Below are 18,371 nucleotides of genomic sequence, written 5' to 3'. Positions count from 1 at the left end.
CAACACCTACGCAGCCTCCTCTTCCAACTACAAGCAGTCAATTTGGAGCTCTACACACAGCAGTGGCAGAGGTGTCAAAGAGCAGTAGTTTGGTGAGGATTTTGTGGGGATTGCTCCTCTCTTCACTCACATACATTCACACTTGGCATTCTACAGTAGGAAATTTGATTTTGCAAATAGGCAGAAGGGGGGAAACGTTGCCACTTACCAGAATTCGTTTTTATACTTGGTTGAAGGCTCTCCACTCAGAAATTCAACTTGGCTTCTTGAGACTTCCACCGCTCTCAACTTGACATGGGGTTTCACATTGGGATGTTCTCCAATCTCTCTATAAATTGAGCCACTGGGCTCCTATTATATCATCTTTAGACGAACTATTGTGCTTGAGGAAAATTTGCAGAAATTTGTATTCATTTCTTTTATGCAAATAAAAAAATACTTTGAGGATTCAATTTGGCTTCGTGTTCTCTTTGCATGGTTCTGAGATAACATTGTTTCAAATATTTGTGCTTAATGCTTCAGTTGAGAAATCTGGGGGCAGCAAGATAAGTGATTTCTCTTACTTAGATAATTGCTTGTGATGTATTTTTACTTAACTTAATTAGCTTCTTCCTTCACTTGATTATATTTAGTGTTCTTTTCATCAAACAACTACCAAACCATAAAGAACAATAAGACAAGAGGACACAAGATGTAGGTGATCAGCCAGGGACAAAACCTCTCCAATTGAGGAAAACCCACAAGAATTCTTCTATTCTTATAGAACTTCAATTGACGAATTCCAAGTCCTATTACCCTTGACCAAGACCCCTCCAAGACCAAGTCAAATTGTTCATGGATGAATTCCTCTTTCACAAAGTCAATGATAGTCAAAGGGTCCTTCCAACAGCTGCTTTCTTTCTCTTCGACCTCAATTTCAAACTTGCACTTTTGACTGTGATTTCCATCCCTTCCTGCAGTAACCCCATCTTGCACGTGCCACAAAAATATGGTGAAGATTGCTTCTATTCTTCTTCACTTGGGCAGCAAATCTCTCTTCAACAACTCGGCTTGAATATCAATGCTTCTTTGACCCTTCACATGGCTTCTTAACTTGACTACAACTCGGTCCAATTGTAGGTGAAATGATGCCCTAATTTTGCTTTGCACGTGTGAGAGATTACCCAAAACAGTCCTTAAGAAATCTGCTCCTTTCTTCATCCTATCTTATGCCTTCTTCGCTGGATCTTCAAGTGTCCCTTTTGCTTCAGATCGAACTCCTTTTGCTTTCTTGGATGCCCTCTATGTTGGTCGACTAACCTTGTATATATAAGCTTCTTGTCACATCAGATAGGCCGACTTGCGACTGTCCCTAGGCCGACTTGTCCTTTGAGAAGGTTGACTTGTAGCTTTCACATTTGACAAGGTCTTGGAGGGTCTTTTGACTCAACTATGACTCAAATAAATTCTTTTTACAATATGTAACATGCCCAAGTAGGTCTTCAATACATTATAATGACTCAATTGACCTTATGACAAACCTAGAAGCACTCAATGGGTGCTTGACCCAAGAATAAATCTTCCTTGAGCATGAAACCCATGCCTCAAGAACAATAATAATAAATTTATTTTTCTCTTTACATTAAATACATAAAATCATGATTACATATGTCATTATGAAGACCGAACCTAGTTACATATTTCAACAATCCCTCTTAATTAGGGAGGTATTCTTCATCCATACAAGGTACTTGAACATTCTCAATTTGAAGAATTCTCATAAGAAGAGACGGATTGGTAAGCCATCTATTTGCATTATACCAACCAACATTGCCACATAGCAATGCCTTGACTAACAACTCTATCTATCCACAAGATCAGAGCACAATGTTGGCTAGACTAATCACTGACAGACACCGTCATCATTGTCTCTCAAGGCACATACCGCACCCGGTGCTCACAGGGTATGTCCTTCTAAGACTTCTTATCTTGCATTCTCAATCCTCAAAGAATATCGGTGCTCTTCAATTACTCTTATCTTGGATGCCCTACCACATCCTCAAAGAGTATCAGATGCCAGATGCTTACCCAATCCTCCATTCTTTCTTCATAATATGAAGACAAGAATGATGTGTCTATCTCTCCATCTCAACTAGGGAAGATATACCATTCTCGTAAAAGAAATGTATCTAAGCTCCCTCTTATCCAATGACTTGTTCAAGCTCCCTCTTAACTAGGGGCTTGCTTCCAACAGCTTTCTACTCTTCGTGGAGATCACAGTACTATCAGTTGCTTGTGGGGCTCCTTCTTTCGATGTCATGAAGTTCATCCTTTTTCATTATGGAGCCTTCATCAGACGCATAGGGCATCGGCCATCCATCACTTTCCTTCACGAACCATATCATTCATGTCATCCTTCTCTTCATCGAAAAGTGATCTTCTAGTCCACATCTAGCTTTTCTTCATACTGCTACCTCTTCCAAGTCATGTTTCCTTTAGGATTTTCCATCCAACCACATGAGTGCTAGTTGTAGGTGACATCTACAACCCTCTTTTCGGTATCCTTGTATCAACCCATCCAGATGTTGTTCAAAAATAAAAAATGAACATCAAATCAAAGTTACCTTTTGTGATGGCCTTTCATCATGACATCTTGCTTGCTTGCAACATCAACATCCTGCACATTCATAAACACATCTCCAAGACTTCATATGTCAAGGGTCTCCTTTCTTTACAGACCTTATCATGGTCTTCATACCTTCTTTATGGAGATGTCACAGCCAATTCTTCTAGTCATCAGATGTTGATTTCTTATTTTTTCTTTCGTGACTATAGTTGCATATTTCATGATCTCTTCTTTCTTCTCTTCACATATTGCTTCCCAGGAACTTCCATCCAAATTTCCTTCATCTTTATCAACTACCTCATATTACATATGAGAACATATTATGTTGATTTCATCTTGTCAATATGTGAAACATGCCTTCATGCATCTTTCCAAAGAAAGAGATCCCTTTTCTTTGATCATGCTCATGAGTTGGAGCATTTACCCATGCTATTTAAAACTATATGATGACATGACTTAATCTATTAAATATATACATACTTCTTTTCTCCTTTTGGTCATCTAGACTTCCTTCGGCAGCATCCTTGATAGAGATTACTTGAATCATCTAAACCTGATGCACTCCTTCGTCATCATACCATCATACTTCTAAACAATGTATCACACACAGGGTGGAATGATCAGCGAGACACTTGCTTCTTTCAAGTAGAGGTGAACCTTCTAATGAAGATTCCAACGAAGGATCTTGATTATCCTCATCCTGCAAATGCTCCTTCCAAATGGTGATGATGTATGATGAAATCTTTCTTTTCATCATGCTAGATGACTTTATTCTAACCAAATATGAGATTATCAAGAGCTACTTCCTTTATATGATCACTGCTACATCCATGTAGACTTCTACTTCAACTTATTCTTTCAAGCTTTTCTAATGATGTCATGAGCTCTTGTTCCCATAGTATGCTTCGAGTATGATGCCATCTTCTACTAAGATGCATCTCATCATAATGCTTCTCATCTTGATTGTCATGGTGGAGGTCTTTTCACCTCCTACTTCTCCTAGCTATGCATTGGAGAAACCCTAATAGTGAAGATCTATCCCTTTGGGTTTCTTCTTATTAGGTTTTTCCACTTCTTCGGTGATATGAGCTTCATTCCTTTCTTTCCTCTTGTTGTCCTTCTTGAATTTCAGACAATCTCTCTTGAAATGCCCATATTCCATAAAATCATAGCATTGGATCTTTGACATATTCTCCTTCTTCTTTTTCTCAGGACCAAATTTTCCAAACTTTCCTTTTCTTTCAGCCATGGCAGCAAATGCTTGAACTTGTTCAGTTGGTCCCACATCGATCTGTGCTTTTAACCTGGTTTCTTCAATCTTACATAATGACCAGAGTTCAATGAATGGGGTTGCTTCCTTCTTTCCATAGATACGTGATACAAAGTTGCCCCATTCATCAGGTAGTGCATTGAACACAATTGTTGTCATCTCTATTTAAAAGTGTAACTAGGTACGGTCTTCATAATGACATGTGTAATTGTGATTTTATGCAATTGATGCAATGAAGAAAAATAAAATTATTATTGTAATGCTTGTCTCATGGGTTTCATGAGCAAGGAATTTTATTTTTAGTTAAGGCTCCCATTGTGAGCCCTTAGGATTGGTCATAAAGTCAAATTGAGTCAATGTCATGTATGAAGGACCCTTCTTGGGCATGTTACATATTTGTATGAGTCATTAAAAGAATAAAAAGGCCCTCCAAGACCAAGCTAAAGCATCTCCTTCAAGTCAGCTTCAAGATGGAGTAATGGATCTACACCAAAAGACATGTCGACTCACCCACAGTTCAGGTCGGCTTATTTGATGGGCAAACCACTATAAATAGGGCAGCTCGACCTCATTTCAGAGACAAAATTTCAGTCAAGAAGAAGTCTGCAATAGGAAGTGCAAGAATCACTAAGAAAGGAGTCTCATAGCCAACAAGAAGAAGGAAGGAAGAGCGAAGTTGTTTGGGTCTGTTTTTAGGGTTGATATCACTCCACACATGCGAGATTGCAGGACTGTCTACTACAGAAAAAGGGTCGAGGCATTTCAGTCATCTAGGTAGCCGAATTGGGAGAAGGACAAGTCAAAAGAGAATCTGAGTCAAGCAAGAAGGAGCTTATATCCCGAATTGGGAGAAGGACAAGTCAAAAGAGAAGCTGAGTCAAGCAAGAAGAAGCTTATATCCTAAGCGAAGGTGTCAAGGGCATTATCTAGAAGGTGACACTTTCCAAGTGCTGCAACTAGGGTTTCTGAATTAGGGCCGAAAGTTGCAGGTCTGTTCTAGGAGCCAAAACACTGCAAGGTAGCCGAGAAGAAGGAAGAAACAAGGAGTTTGACTATCGTTGACTCAAGGAAGAAAAGGAAGCTTTGTGACTTGGTCTTGGAGAGGTCAAATAGGTCAAGGGTCTTGGTCTTGGTATTCGTCAATTGAAGTCTCTATAAGAAGAAGAATTTGTTTGGGTTTTCCTCTCAAGTGGGAGAGGTTTTGGCCCTGGCTGATAGCCTACATTCTGTGTCTCTTGTCTCTTTATTGTTTATGCTTTAGTAATTGTTTGATGAAGAATAACACTATAATAATATAACTAAAGAAAAGATCCTAATATATTGAAGTAAAAAGCATTCACAAGCAGTTATCATTAATAGAGAAATCACCTATCTTGATGCCCTAGATTTCTCAACAATCTCTTTATTGGACATCATTTCTCCCAACTCTTGTAGGTGGTCTCATGTTTCTAATACCCTCGCGAAGTATGAGGTTATTCCTTCTTCCTTTGATATCTTCATTTTGTATAGCTCGATCCTTAAAGAAATGACTTCTCCAATGATGCTTACAAAGAACAATTCTATTAACTTCTCATAGATTTCTTTTGAAGTCTCCAACTTTGCAACATATAGTATGAGGGGATCCTTGATGGATTCTATAAGGAACCTTTGAGCCCTTATTTCCCCCTTCATGTATTTGGCTAGAGCTTGAGCTTCTTCTTTTAGCGGTTCGACAATAGAACCCTTAACATAACCAATGACTTCATTTTCTATGAGGATCAAATTTGTCGTCTTTTTCCATGCAAGATAGTTTGTTGACCCAATGTAACGACCAAAAGTCATATACGCAGCAGAAATCTTTAAAATAATTCAAAGACGTAAATGTCCATTGTAAGACATGTAACTGTATATTGAATATTGTATATTGAATTGATGACAGTAAGATAGGAGATGATTACAAATGAGAATGATGGCTTGCTTATATACCCTAAGCAGGTGCCCTTTCATGAATGGTCATGTTTCTATGACATGTATCTTTATTACTAACTAACTAACCATTAGTTAATTAATTATTATTTATTATTATTATATTTATATATTATTTTTATATGAATTATATTCATAACATTGCCTCTCTCTTCAAGAAGCTTTGTCCTCAAAGCTTACTAAGAATATCTTCTCATCTCTGAACTTTCATCTTCATTGATACAAGATGATATGATGCTCTGAGTGATAGACAAAATTTCCATACTGAGAACAGATAAGACCATCCTAGATTAATCTTCTGATCCCTAAAAATTTGTGTTGAATAGTTATTGTAGGACTGGATTCTGCAAACTTTAGTATTCTTGGGGACATAATTTGTCGTTTATGTTCTGAGTGATACTGGTACGTAGATTGATTGGAAAGTTTGCTCTTGTGATTCAGATGTCAATAAATAGTTCTTCTGGTTGGACTTTCCTTTATCATTTTGGCAGCTTCTTGATTTCCTTCAGGTGTTGTTGTTGTTGAGTTGGCTACTGAATCTTCATTTGGAATGTCTATTGTTTGAACTGCAACTTCTGAATATGTTTTAACTTCTCTAGATTTCTCTTCTTCTTTACTTGTGATATCAACTGGATCGATATTTATTCATTTATCTTCAACTTGGACTAATGACTTCGACACTTCTTTTGTGATAAGTTCTTTTAACTTGTTTTCCAATGATTTCCTATCATCCTTAAGTTTCTTAATTTGAGTGAGTATACTTCAATTATGGTTTTTGAGACGTAAAATTTTCTCATTTTTTGAGTCAACTTTATTTGGTATTCAAGCTTCTCATCTTTTAACCACTTGATTTGTTCTAATAACCTTTGGTTAAGGTTCTTTAAACATAAACTTTCATCTTCTTTTCCTAATAGACTTTCGTATTGTTTCTTTTCAGAAATTTCCTTTTCTTGCTCTAACTAGTGTTTCCTAGCTTTACATTTTCTTACTTGTGTAAATAGCTTTTGTATGCTCTTTCAAATATGAATTTTCCTTATTTTTGTTGGATATGAATTCTTCAAACTTTTTCTGCTTCTTTGATACTGTTTCTGGATTCTCTTGAAACATTAGTTTCGAAATATCCTTAAGATCTTTTGCTGAAGGCATTATCAGTTTTGATTTCGTTGTCATGTCTTGGAACGTGACCATCTTCTTCTTGTAAGGAAACATCAAGAATTTGTTGTACGTGGTTAGAATGAATGTACCTAATTCTTTGAACCAAGGTCGACTGAGAATTATGTCAACCTCTTTGTCAAGCATAGTTACGACACAAAATTGAAATATGTACTCATAATGATCAATTGTCACTTGTAAATCATTAATTTCATATTCTTTTCCGCCAAAAATATTTTTTCTTTCTCCTATGCTTGACTTTGGAATTAATAGTTGATTTGCCAAATTAACATTGACGTAATTTTCCTCGACACTTGTGTTGATAGTGATATTAATCTCCTTCCCTTGGGTATTTGCTTTTAATATAAGTGATCTACAATCTACAATTGAAAGACCATTATAGGAAAGCCTTTGTTTCTTTGTTTCTGAATTAGACTCCATTTTTTTACTTGATAACCTTACTCGATAATTTAATTTAATTTTATTTTTTATTTTATTTTTTCTATTTCATTTTATATTTTGATATATATATATATATATATATATATATATATTCTCAACAAAAAAATTTTAAACTCTCCTTTTTTTGTAAATTTCCTACAAACTTTTTTTTCCTATATATATTTATAGTCTTTTTTTTCCTTTTTGAAAAGTTGCAACCCTAGTGAAACATGGCTATTCACCTCTTTGGGGTATAATATAAAATATATGTCCATTTAAGTGCCTTTGACTCGGTTAATTTTCTCCACGTAAAAAGTAAAACTTACCATTCACATAAAGAGATTTTGTTTTTCTTTTACCTTGAAAACATCGTGGGTTTCTAAAACCACGAGCTTGTAAACCACTTAATGAAGAATCAAGATAATCTTATCTACTCTTCCTTCTCTTGCATATAGTTTTAAAGATATTTGGAAATATTTCCTTTTAACTTTATCATGCATTTTTTATCAATAATGTAGAACCTTTTTTTATATATGAATGTTCTCCTTCCAAATTTACATCGGACTATTAATTTTTTTAATAGTATATTTTTTATATGATTTTTTTCTTTAGATCTTTTTTTAATTTTTATATGTACTTTTCGTTCTTTTCTCTTCTTTTTTTTTTCTTTGACTATCTTCTTTTTTTTCTTTTTCTTTTGGTTAATGGCCAAAGCCCTGAATGACGAAACAGAGAAACTCCAACTTTGTGTAGCAAAACGCTTCAATTGTGACAACAACAAGGTTGACGAAGGATTAATGGCCAAAGGCCGGATCAAGCTAGTTCTCTTCAGTGGTTGAGTGTCCAAAGGATCGAACAGCGCTAATACCAATGTAATGACCAAATGTCGTATATGCAGCAGAAATCTTTAAAATACTTCAAAGACGTAAATGTCCATTGTAAGACATGTCATTGTATATTGAATATTGTATATTGAATTGATGTAAGATATGAAATGATTACAAATGAAAATGAGGGCTTGCTTAGATACCCTAGGCAGGTGCCCTTTTATTTGATAAACTTGAACACCTTTATAAATTCCTTTAACTTTTATTTTCCTCAATTATATATTTTTTCCCACTTTAAAAATAGTTAATATAGCTCCACTATTTAAATAAACTGCACCTTATATTTATTATAATGCTTTCAAAAAGTACTCTTCCTTTGCTATAACTCGTTATCCTTATGTCTCTTTATAGTTCTAGATTTAACCCTTTATAAACTTTAATATATGGATCTTTTAAGTAACCTTCTATAATAATACCCGCTTTGTACTTATATATATTTTCAATAATTTTATGACTTGAACTTTTTTTTAAAATACCCCTTTATAATATAATACTTCTCTTTATATATCTTTTATTTATACTCTTTTTTTTTTCTTTTTAATCTTTATATGTACTTTTTGTTCATTTCTCTTTTTTTCTTTGACTATCTTCTTTTTTTTCTTTTCTTTTTTGTTTAATGGCCAAAGCCCTTAATGAGCGAAGGCTTTCCTTACAAAATGAAGTCATTTTGATAGCAGATTCAAGAAAATATAGAGATACTTGTCAAGTGAAGATGCTTCATGATGGTGATATCTTCAACATGATTCCTTTCTTGATAATGTGGATGATAGAAGATATCTTCTTGAAGATGTCTTCCTTCAAAAGTGATCCTTCAAAGAGAGGGAGATCACCTTGATTCTTTGATGATTATGATAACACCTTTTCTTGCTTCCCTTGGATGTAGAGACTTCGAGATGCATCAATGTATTGTCCCTCTTTGACTGGAGGTAGGGTCTTTGAGATCTTCTTTGTGTGAGCTTCTTAAGAATGCTTCAAGCGTAGAACCTTTCTTCGGATGAGCTAGGATTTTGAGTTCTTCTTTATGATCCTTAGATTAATTTGGCCCTTAAGTATCCCTTCTTGATGGTTCGATGTCCTTTTTGATACCTTGACCTTTCTTGATACTCCTTTTAATGGTCGTTCTTCAAGTTGTCGTTCCTTGATGTAGTCACCTTAGCTCTGATACCATGTTGAGAAATCTAAGGGCAGTAAGATAAGTGATTTCTCTTACTTTGATAACTTCTTGTGATGTATTTTACTTAACTTAATTAGCTTCTTCTTTCACTTGATTATATTTAGTGTTATTTTCATCAAACAGCTACCAAACCATAAAGAACAATAAGACAAGAGGACACAAGATGTAGGCGATCAGTCAAGACCAAAACCTCTCTAATTGAGAGGAAAACCCACAAGAATTCTTCTCTTCTTATAGAACTTCAATTGACGAATTCCAAGACCTATGACCCTTGACCAAGACCCCCCCCAAGACCAAGTCAAACTACTCATGATGAATTCCTATTTCACAAAGTCACTTATAGTCAAACAAGCCTTCCAACAACTGCTTGCTTTCTCTTTGACCTCAATTTCAAACCTGCACTTTTGACTGTGATTTTCAGCCCTTGCTGCAGTAACCCTAGCTTGCACGTGTGACAGAAATATGGTGAAGATTGCTTCTATTCTTCTCTTGGGCAGCACATCTCTCTTCAACAAATCGGCTTGAATATCAATGCTTCTTTGACCCTTCACGTGACTTCTTAACTTGACTGCAACTCGGTCTTGCTATAGGTGAAATGATGCCCCAATTTCGGTCTGCACGTGTGAGAGATTTATCGAAAATAGTCCTCAAGAAATCTGCTCCTTTCTTCGTCCTATATTTTGCCTTCTTCGTTGGATCTTCAAGTGTCCTTTTTGCTTCAAATCAAACTCTTTTTTCTTTCTTGGATGCCCTCTATGTTGGTCGACTAGCCTTGTATATATAAGCTTCTTGTCACATCAAATAGGCCGACTTGTCGTTTGAGAAGGTCGACTTGTAGCTTGCACAGTTGACAAGGTCTTGGAGGGTCTTTTGACTCAACTATGACTCAAATAAATTCCTTTTACAATATGTAACATGCCCAAATGGGTCTTCAATACATGACAATGACTCAATTGACCTTATGACAAACCTAGAAGCACTCAATGGATGCTTGCACATTTGACAAGGTCTTGGAGGGTCTTTTGACTCAACTATGACTATTTAATTCTTTTTACAATATGTAACATGCCCAAATGGGTCTTCAATACATGACAATGACTCAAATGACCTTATGACAAACCTAGAAGCACTCAATGGGTGCTTGACCTAAAAATAAATTTTCCTTGAGCATGAAACCCATGCCTCAAGAAAAATAATAATAAATTTATTTTTCCCTTTACATTGAATACATAAAATCATGATTACATATGTCATTATGAAGACCGAACCTAGATACATATTTCAACAGCTTCTGCATTGGTTTTAAATCTTGATTAGCTTCACTTGCCTTTCATTGGATTAATTTATGTAAGTTTTCTTGCACAAATTCTTGTATTTAAGGACCACTCTAAATTTAGGAGCGCTAGAGGGTGTTTGGTTGAACCCCTAGTCCCCTTCTTCATTTTGCATTTAAATCCCATGTGAATGCACAAGTTTGTAGAAATCTAACATTGTTTGAACAAGTTTGAGCGTGGGGTAAGTCTTTGGTTGGACAAACCCACTCTCAAGAAGCAAAGGTGGAAGGACCCATACCAAGCAACTTTCAAAGGGCTCATCCAACGATTGAGAAGAGAGTCTCCTTACCTTGGTTCTTTAAAAATCACCAAATTTAAATTTTACTTTGATAAACTTTATGCGCTTTACTTGTATATCTAGCTTTTAGAGCTTGTAGGAAAGGCTTAGCCCTTCCTTACTTGCTCAAGGGAGGAAGTTTCTTCCTCCTCTTGTTGAATGCAAGTGTTATATAGTGTACATTATTTGTGAAGTATTTGTGATCTTATTTCTTGTTCTCCCTCATGACTTGCGCAGATCTTATGGAGGATTGAAGGCTTGTCTGAAAATATCACTTGAAATTGTTTTGTAGGTGGAAATTGGAAGACCAAAGAGATTTCACTAGATTCCCCTGATCTATCAAGTTCCTCCTTCCTAAACATTCTTCTCTCTTCACCTCTTGTGTGAGATTTACTCTTGAAGACCAAGAAATCAAAGCACCAAAATAACATTTCTTTGAGAAAAGTGAGTCCTCCCATTGAAGACTCATCATTGTAATATTTTCATAATAAGCATTGTAACTTCTTTTCTTGTTGCATTAAGCTTTCTTGAGGAAAAGTATTTGCTTTTTGGAGCTACTTGTAAACTTTTCTCAAGATTAAAGTCATCATTCTCCATTAGAGGGCTTCTTATTTAATAAAAAGTAAATAATTCTTGGAGGCAGCTTGGGGATCATCCCCTTGGCATCCCACTCTTCCTCTCCTTTGAGAGAGGAATTCTTTGCATGTTTTGTGGTTTGCAATTTGTTTCTTTTCTTTCAAGTAGACCTAATTAGTTAAACTTTAGACTCTCGCATTGCCATTTCTTTGTTGTTTCACATGCTCATGCCATAGCTCTAGCAGTTCACACTCTTACTTGGGCTAGTTTAGTGATTATATTTCTCACTTTACATTGTTCGTTTGAGCATTTTAGATCTGATTTCTTGCAGCTGATATAATTTATTTAGTTGTTGATATATATGTCCTCTCATATGATTGTTTCATAGTTTTCATGCAAGGTCATTTTCACATGCTAATATTGTTCCATATTCATGTAAATTTGGTGATTTTATCATCTAATTTTCATCTATCTCTTGACATCATTTGAGTTTCATTTCCATTGTTTATGCAAGTATTTTATTGCCTTAATTGTGAATGAACATATTTACTTGAACTATTTTGAAGCATTTCACATTTGGGAACACTATCTCTACTTGCAAGACACATCTAATCATTTGCATCTCCATTGCACTTCTAAAATTAACCTCCAAGCATAAGATTGGTTGATAGATCTTTTAGTAAGAACTCCCTTAACTGTCATTCAATTTCCCAAATTTTGAGTTTGGATGAATGGTACAAACACATGACCTCGCAATTCTCTTGTGTGGCCAAGTACCCTTGTAGGAACGAAGGCATGTGGGTTGTCTTGAAGAACTAGGGGGGTATCGTTAATGAAGCCTTGTTCTTCCTCATCCTAGCCTTCTTGTAACCACCTCTAGTCCTTACCAAGTTGAAGGAGTTGAGAGGAAGTAACACCTTAGATAGGCACTTAACTAAAATCAACCAAGAGCACTATAGCACACAAACACCTTACAATCATGAATGGTTCTTCTTGCATGCATTTGAATTTTGGCATCTCATTGAACATCTCACTATTTAAGCTCTTTATCAGATACATGCAATAGGTTTTGAAAGCACTTACATACTTTTCATTTTAAGTACTTTAGATTCACTCTTGAACTTTGTTTATGCTCATTTGGATCAAGTTTAAAGTTACATATCATTGTTATATGTGAACATATTTCCTTTTGTCAAGTACAAGTAACATTTATTTGCAAGATTTCAATTCTAGTCAAGTGCTTTCCTTTCAAGGATGTGCCATCATATCATAGTTTTGCTATTGGTTGTTCTAATACTTATCTTGCAGTGTTTCATTCCATTTGATCTTGTTGTATCTTGAAGATATTTCCAATATAGCAAGTACCTTTATTCATTTGAGCATATATTTCATTTCTTGCAAGATTTTATTTTGCACTAGTCTACTTACATTTTCCTTGCAGGATAAATTGTTGAGTCATATCGAACTATTCACATTTTAATGTTGATCACATGCCCATGATCATTTGTACTTACTAAGTTTTATTATTTCAAGTTATTGAACGGTTGATGCTCTAAGTGATCTACTAACTATCTCCTAGGACTTGTTAGTTTAAACAATGTTGCGAACATCGGCATCAGGATAAAATCGGCAAGGGTTCGGAAAACCAAAAAATCATAAAAATTGGGAAATACCGGTAAAAATCGGCAAAACATCGGCAAAATCATGATACCATCAAAATATCGATAAAAATCAGCAAACATCGACTAGGCCAAAAAATCGTGATTTCGAGATAAAATTGGGATGTTATCGAGATGTTCGCAACACTGAGTTTAACAAGTCTTCTTAAGAACCTTCCTTAGGGTCCACCCCCCTTGGCTTTCGCTAGGAGAGAGCCTAGACGGAGAGAGTTCGGATTAGGTGATAGCCCCTTTGTTAAAATTGGTAACTAGGGCCAAACTCCATGTGGGTCATCTTATTTATGGCAGCTGATATTTTTATTGGATCCCTCTCATTGAGAGGTGTAAGATTGATCTAACGATCATCCGATTCCAATAAGTATTTATGAAGTTATGAATTTATGAATTTATTTATGTTATAAATCAAATTGTCAAGTCGGCCAGCGACTTGAGTAGGCTCAGAAGCCCAATAGACGTGTCTTCATCATCCAAGTTTTAGTATAAATTGGTGAGGACTTGAAGTCATTTTAGACATGTATTCTTGAGGTGATCTCCTCTCCACGTCTGGGTTTTTGGAGCAGGAGAGAACTAAAGAATACGCTGGCCTAGAAGGAGCCCTAGCTGTAGATGATGCCCTAAACCAACGCAGTCATGAAGACATCTATACACAGTAAAAGTGATGCTCTAATCCGTTGCTAAGGAGAGGCATAATACACTGGTCATTGAGACACTAATACGCAGTTCATAGAAACGCTTATGCACAGATCATGGAGACACTATGCTGTTCATGGTGACGTTCATTTATACGCTGTTCATGGTGACATTTATTCAGTCAACTGATGCCCTAATACACAGGGCAGAGAGCAGCGTAATCTATGTATTGGGTCACCATTGTCCACATGGTAGCCGCAGTGATATTAGAAGCCGCTGTCCACATGGTAGCCGCAGTTATAAGAAGCCGCTGTCATAAAGGGTATCATAAAGGGTAGCTGCTGTGATGTCAAGCATGAAGAAGAGCCGCAGTAAGGAAGACATCTAGCCACAGAGAGCCCAGGTATATGAAGCCGAGGTAGCCGCAGTCAAGAGCAGATCCGCACTGCAGGAAGAATGACGCTGATCTCAGGTGAGTACAGGTTCTTGGTGTCAAGGTGCTGAAGCATATATGATAAGGGTTTTGGAGGAAACCCTTGCAACCCTCACTTCGGACCTACCTGCACATGTATATAAATGTATATGGGTACTCTCTCAACAGCATGCTATCTCGACAGCCACTAACACTGTCTCAGCTAAATGGAGATCACGTTAAGTGATTATCTCAGTCTTGCATATATATATGACTGTCTTGGCATAATAGTCACAATGATGAAATATGTGATACTCGGCATACCTGTGACCTGAAGGAAATATCTTCGGATGAATAAATCAGAGAAGGCTAATGATGATCTCAGTATGTCTATGAGTAGCATCTCGACATACCTGTAGGTGATGTCATCAACCGGATGGAGCTGAAGGGTCTTAAGATGCAGCATGATGGGCATGATAGTAAAGGGCAGCATATGCAGCATAATAAGGAGCAGCATGATGATGAAAAGCAGATGAGAGCAGCTCAGCACTGTGATGGTACAGCAAGGTGCCACACGGTAAGGTGCAACAAATGGATGAATTGCAACACTACGATAGGTGAAGCCGACACCTTGGAGAATCAGTTGAAGCAGAATGTCTTCAACTGATCTCATGTATCATCGTTATAGGAGATGATCTATGCTCAGATCTAGATAAGTCAAAGTGTTGACTTCAGTTGTATATGTACTCTCTCTCTTTCTCTGCTGAACCTTGAAGAACATAAAAGAAGAATTGATCAAGGGTTTCCCCGCATTGGCGTTTGTCCCTAACTAGCGCCACATCTTGTGTCATCGTCTTGGCTTGTCTTCTGCGATTTATGTTTATGTTCTATCTGCAGTTTACTTTAATGCTGATGTGATTGCTAATCTGGAAAAGATATTGAGCTAACTGTGAAAATTTAAATAAATTGCTCTAGCATAGAACAGACCTAAAGTTGACACTCTTCTCTGAGCTTTGCTACCAAGGCCACGCCTAGTGGGGTTGAGGATTTTTCCCACATTAACTTAGGTGTGTAAGCAAGGCGGCAACAGTCTCCATTGATGATCTATGGTGAAATTTCTCTGAATGGTGTTTGGTTTTCAATGGTTAATATGACACATTATATCCTGCACCATCACACTTGGTAACATTGTATTTACTGGGTTCCTTTCCAAACCTAAAATTTGAATGGTAGATGGTTGAGTGACTTAAATCCATGGTAATGGTTCTTCAGCTCTGAGATAATAATCATGCTCGAAAGCCCTATTCTGAACTTTCTGGTGGCTGCATTTAACTACTATAACAGAGATTGAGGTTTTGCAATGGGAACATATTCTTTTGCTTTGAATCTGCAAGAATGTGTTAATATTTTCCATCTACGTGTTGATCACTGTTTTCATTGCTCCATGGACAAACTCTGACAAATGCCAAATGGATTCTTGGCATAAGTGTTTCAGATCTATCACTCAGCATGCATTTGAAATTGCACTATGGTTATACTCAAAATATGCTGAAGGACTACTGCCTAAACACTGACACTTTGCATGCAAATATTTTCTATTTTCCACCAATTATATCTCTACTATATGATGATGATTGGCTTTTATTTTGTAATATTGCGGTGCTGTCAGTAATCTGCAATCTGCTCAGGTAACGTATGAAGAGAAATCCCATTCACCTGTCTCATTGCCCAAAGGTACTCTTCAACTCTATGCTTGTTTGAACAAAGCATTTATGGCATAATTGTGCTCATGATATCACTGGTATCATTAAATTCTGCTAATGCTAAAACAAAAGCATTTGGTATCCTTCATTCCATTACTCCAAGTACTTGATATTTGGCATATGTCCTTTCTCTATGCTATTTTCCTTGCTTGCAAGATCTTCACATTGGATCTCCTAATGATAGGACGGATTTCACTCTTGCGAGTATAGCTTGCGAATGAGTTATTGAGACTTGTCTCAGTTCCAAGAATAAATTCAATTAAGCACTATTTACCTAACTCAACATATATTTCACTTGTTTGTAACTCACTCGTTCTTCATGCATAATTGAAACTTGCTTTGCTTCTTTCACATTGGATAGTGTCATTGATGGAATCTATTGTCGGGCCAAGCAAGAAGAGTCTCCCCTCTCTCCTACACAACCTAGCTTAGTTTGACTCTTAGGAAAACCCTCTTTCAGTTTGGAACCTGTCTTCCTCAGCCTTAAAGTAAGAGGCAAGGCCACCAAGTTGACAGTGGGTGGATTGCTTGATAGTTGCTCATTGGCTCCCTTTCTGGGGTTGTGATTTTCCTCTTAGGTAACATTTGAGTTGCAAGAAGGTCAACATTTCAAGCAAAAAAAAATAGCAAAGATATCAATACTTCAACCAAAGAAGCAAAAATGAGTCAGCAGGAAGATAGCTATACCATGATACTGTTTGCTTCTAAGCTATGATTTAAAGCTTTTCTTTTCCAATTTGTAACTTATGTTGGCAAATCTACTAGCGGTTGGAGCATGCAACATGCTTTCATATAAATGATTTTGTTCACTAGTATAATCTACAATCTCTATGCATATAGAGTCTTGATATGAAATCTATCACCAGACAATTGTACTTCTCTCTTGTAATATTCTAGTTATAGTTAATCTATGGGCTCCTGAGTTATTTCAAAATAAAATTAATAGGAAGACAAGTCTGCAATATTTCACATTGCAAAATATTAAAGTGCACTACCTTGTTCTTGCTCGTCCTCTTGAACAGAACGTACAACAGTTCCAACAAGTCGCTTGAAAAAGGATCTTGCCTCCAGCTTCTATAAAGCAAAGCAGGAAACAAGAAATTACAAACAATGGATACCAAAATTTTGGCTTCTTTGCCTCTCAATTTACTCTTAAAGTAAAATGAGTCCCAAAACAAATGATGGTGCATGTTTAACGTGAAAATACTTCATGATGGTGCATGTTTAACATGAAAATACTTCTTATTGCAAATGAAATTTCCCATGCACAAACAGAGAAAAAATCAGCTCCAAGTTCGTTTAGTGTCATGATTCATTTCAGTAATTTAAACATCTTATCAAAACTAATATGTAAATAAAAAGGCATAAAAAAGTGTATTCAGAGATTTTCTGACCTCTTGCATTTTGCTCCTTCTAATTATTATATTTTGAGATTTACAAGAGTTAAATTGATTTTATATAGATATATATATATATACGGTTTCTATTTATAAATGTCCCCCAGGCCCAACTAGATCCATTGAAAATCATTAACAGATAAAAATTCCCTTGATATCCTATATGATAGGAAGGTTTTCAATAATTTTCCTAATTTACCAAATCTTCCAGCCATTAATACTTTTAAGAGGAAATGCTCTTAGCTATAATTTAGTTATAATTTTAAAGCATATTTCGTTTTAAACAAGGAATCTCAAAAGAAGGTTTTTTTCATCTTCGATCTATATATATATGGTTTCCATTTATAAATGTCCCCCAGGCCCAACTAGATCCATTGAAAATCATTAACAGATAACAAAATTGCCTTGATATCCTATATGATAGGAAGGTTGTCAATAATTTTCCTAATTTACCAAATTTTCCAGCCATACATACTTTTAAGAGGAAATGCTCTTAGCTATAATGTATTTATAATTTTAAAGCATATCTCGTTTTAAACAAGGAATCTCAAAAGAAGGTTTTTTCATCTTCGATCATGTGTTTTTGCATAGCCTTCATATTTGTGCCTTTCTAAGCACTATTAGGAGTGGTCCATCTTGTGAACTCACAATATAGATTGAGTGGCCCAGCATATTTCCTCCCCATGTGAAGTGGTGGTGTAAATTACGAATTTAGTTCATTCTTTGTAAGTGCTGATCTTACAGCATTTGTTTTCTGGCAAATTACACAACTACCATCTGTAAAGTCCATATGTTCAGGCCTATCTTTA

At 36.1% G+C, this 18,371-nt stretch overlaps 1 protein-coding gene across 1 annotated transcript in view; it reads right to left on the bottom strand.

Annotated features, from left to right (window-relative positions):
- The window catches only part of LOC149256251 (GPCR-type G protein COLD1-like), a 181,103-nt gene that overhangs the window by 66,619 nt on the left and 96,113 nt on the right, over window positions 1-18,371 (bottom strand). Inside the window, exon 5 of the mRNA XM_089455283.1 lies at window positions 17,161-17,239. Within this exon, the coding sequence (XP_089311409.1) occupies window positions 17,161-17,239 (79 nt within the window). The remainder of the gene's footprint in view (window positions 1-17,160; window positions 17,240-18,371) is intronic.

The sequence above is a fragment of the Pinus tabuliformis genome, chromosome 7 (genome assembly GCF_031772625.1).
Source record: "Pinus tabuliformis cultivar Carrire ecotype Pingquan chromosome 7, CPIR1, whole genome shotgun sequence".
Classification (NCBI taxonomy): Eukaryota; Viridiplantae; Streptophyta; class Pinopsida; order Pinales; family Pinaceae; genus Pinus; species Pinus tabuliformis.
Note: the sequence above shows the minus strand (reverse complement) of the source record. Positions and strands in the feature narration are given on the sequence as shown.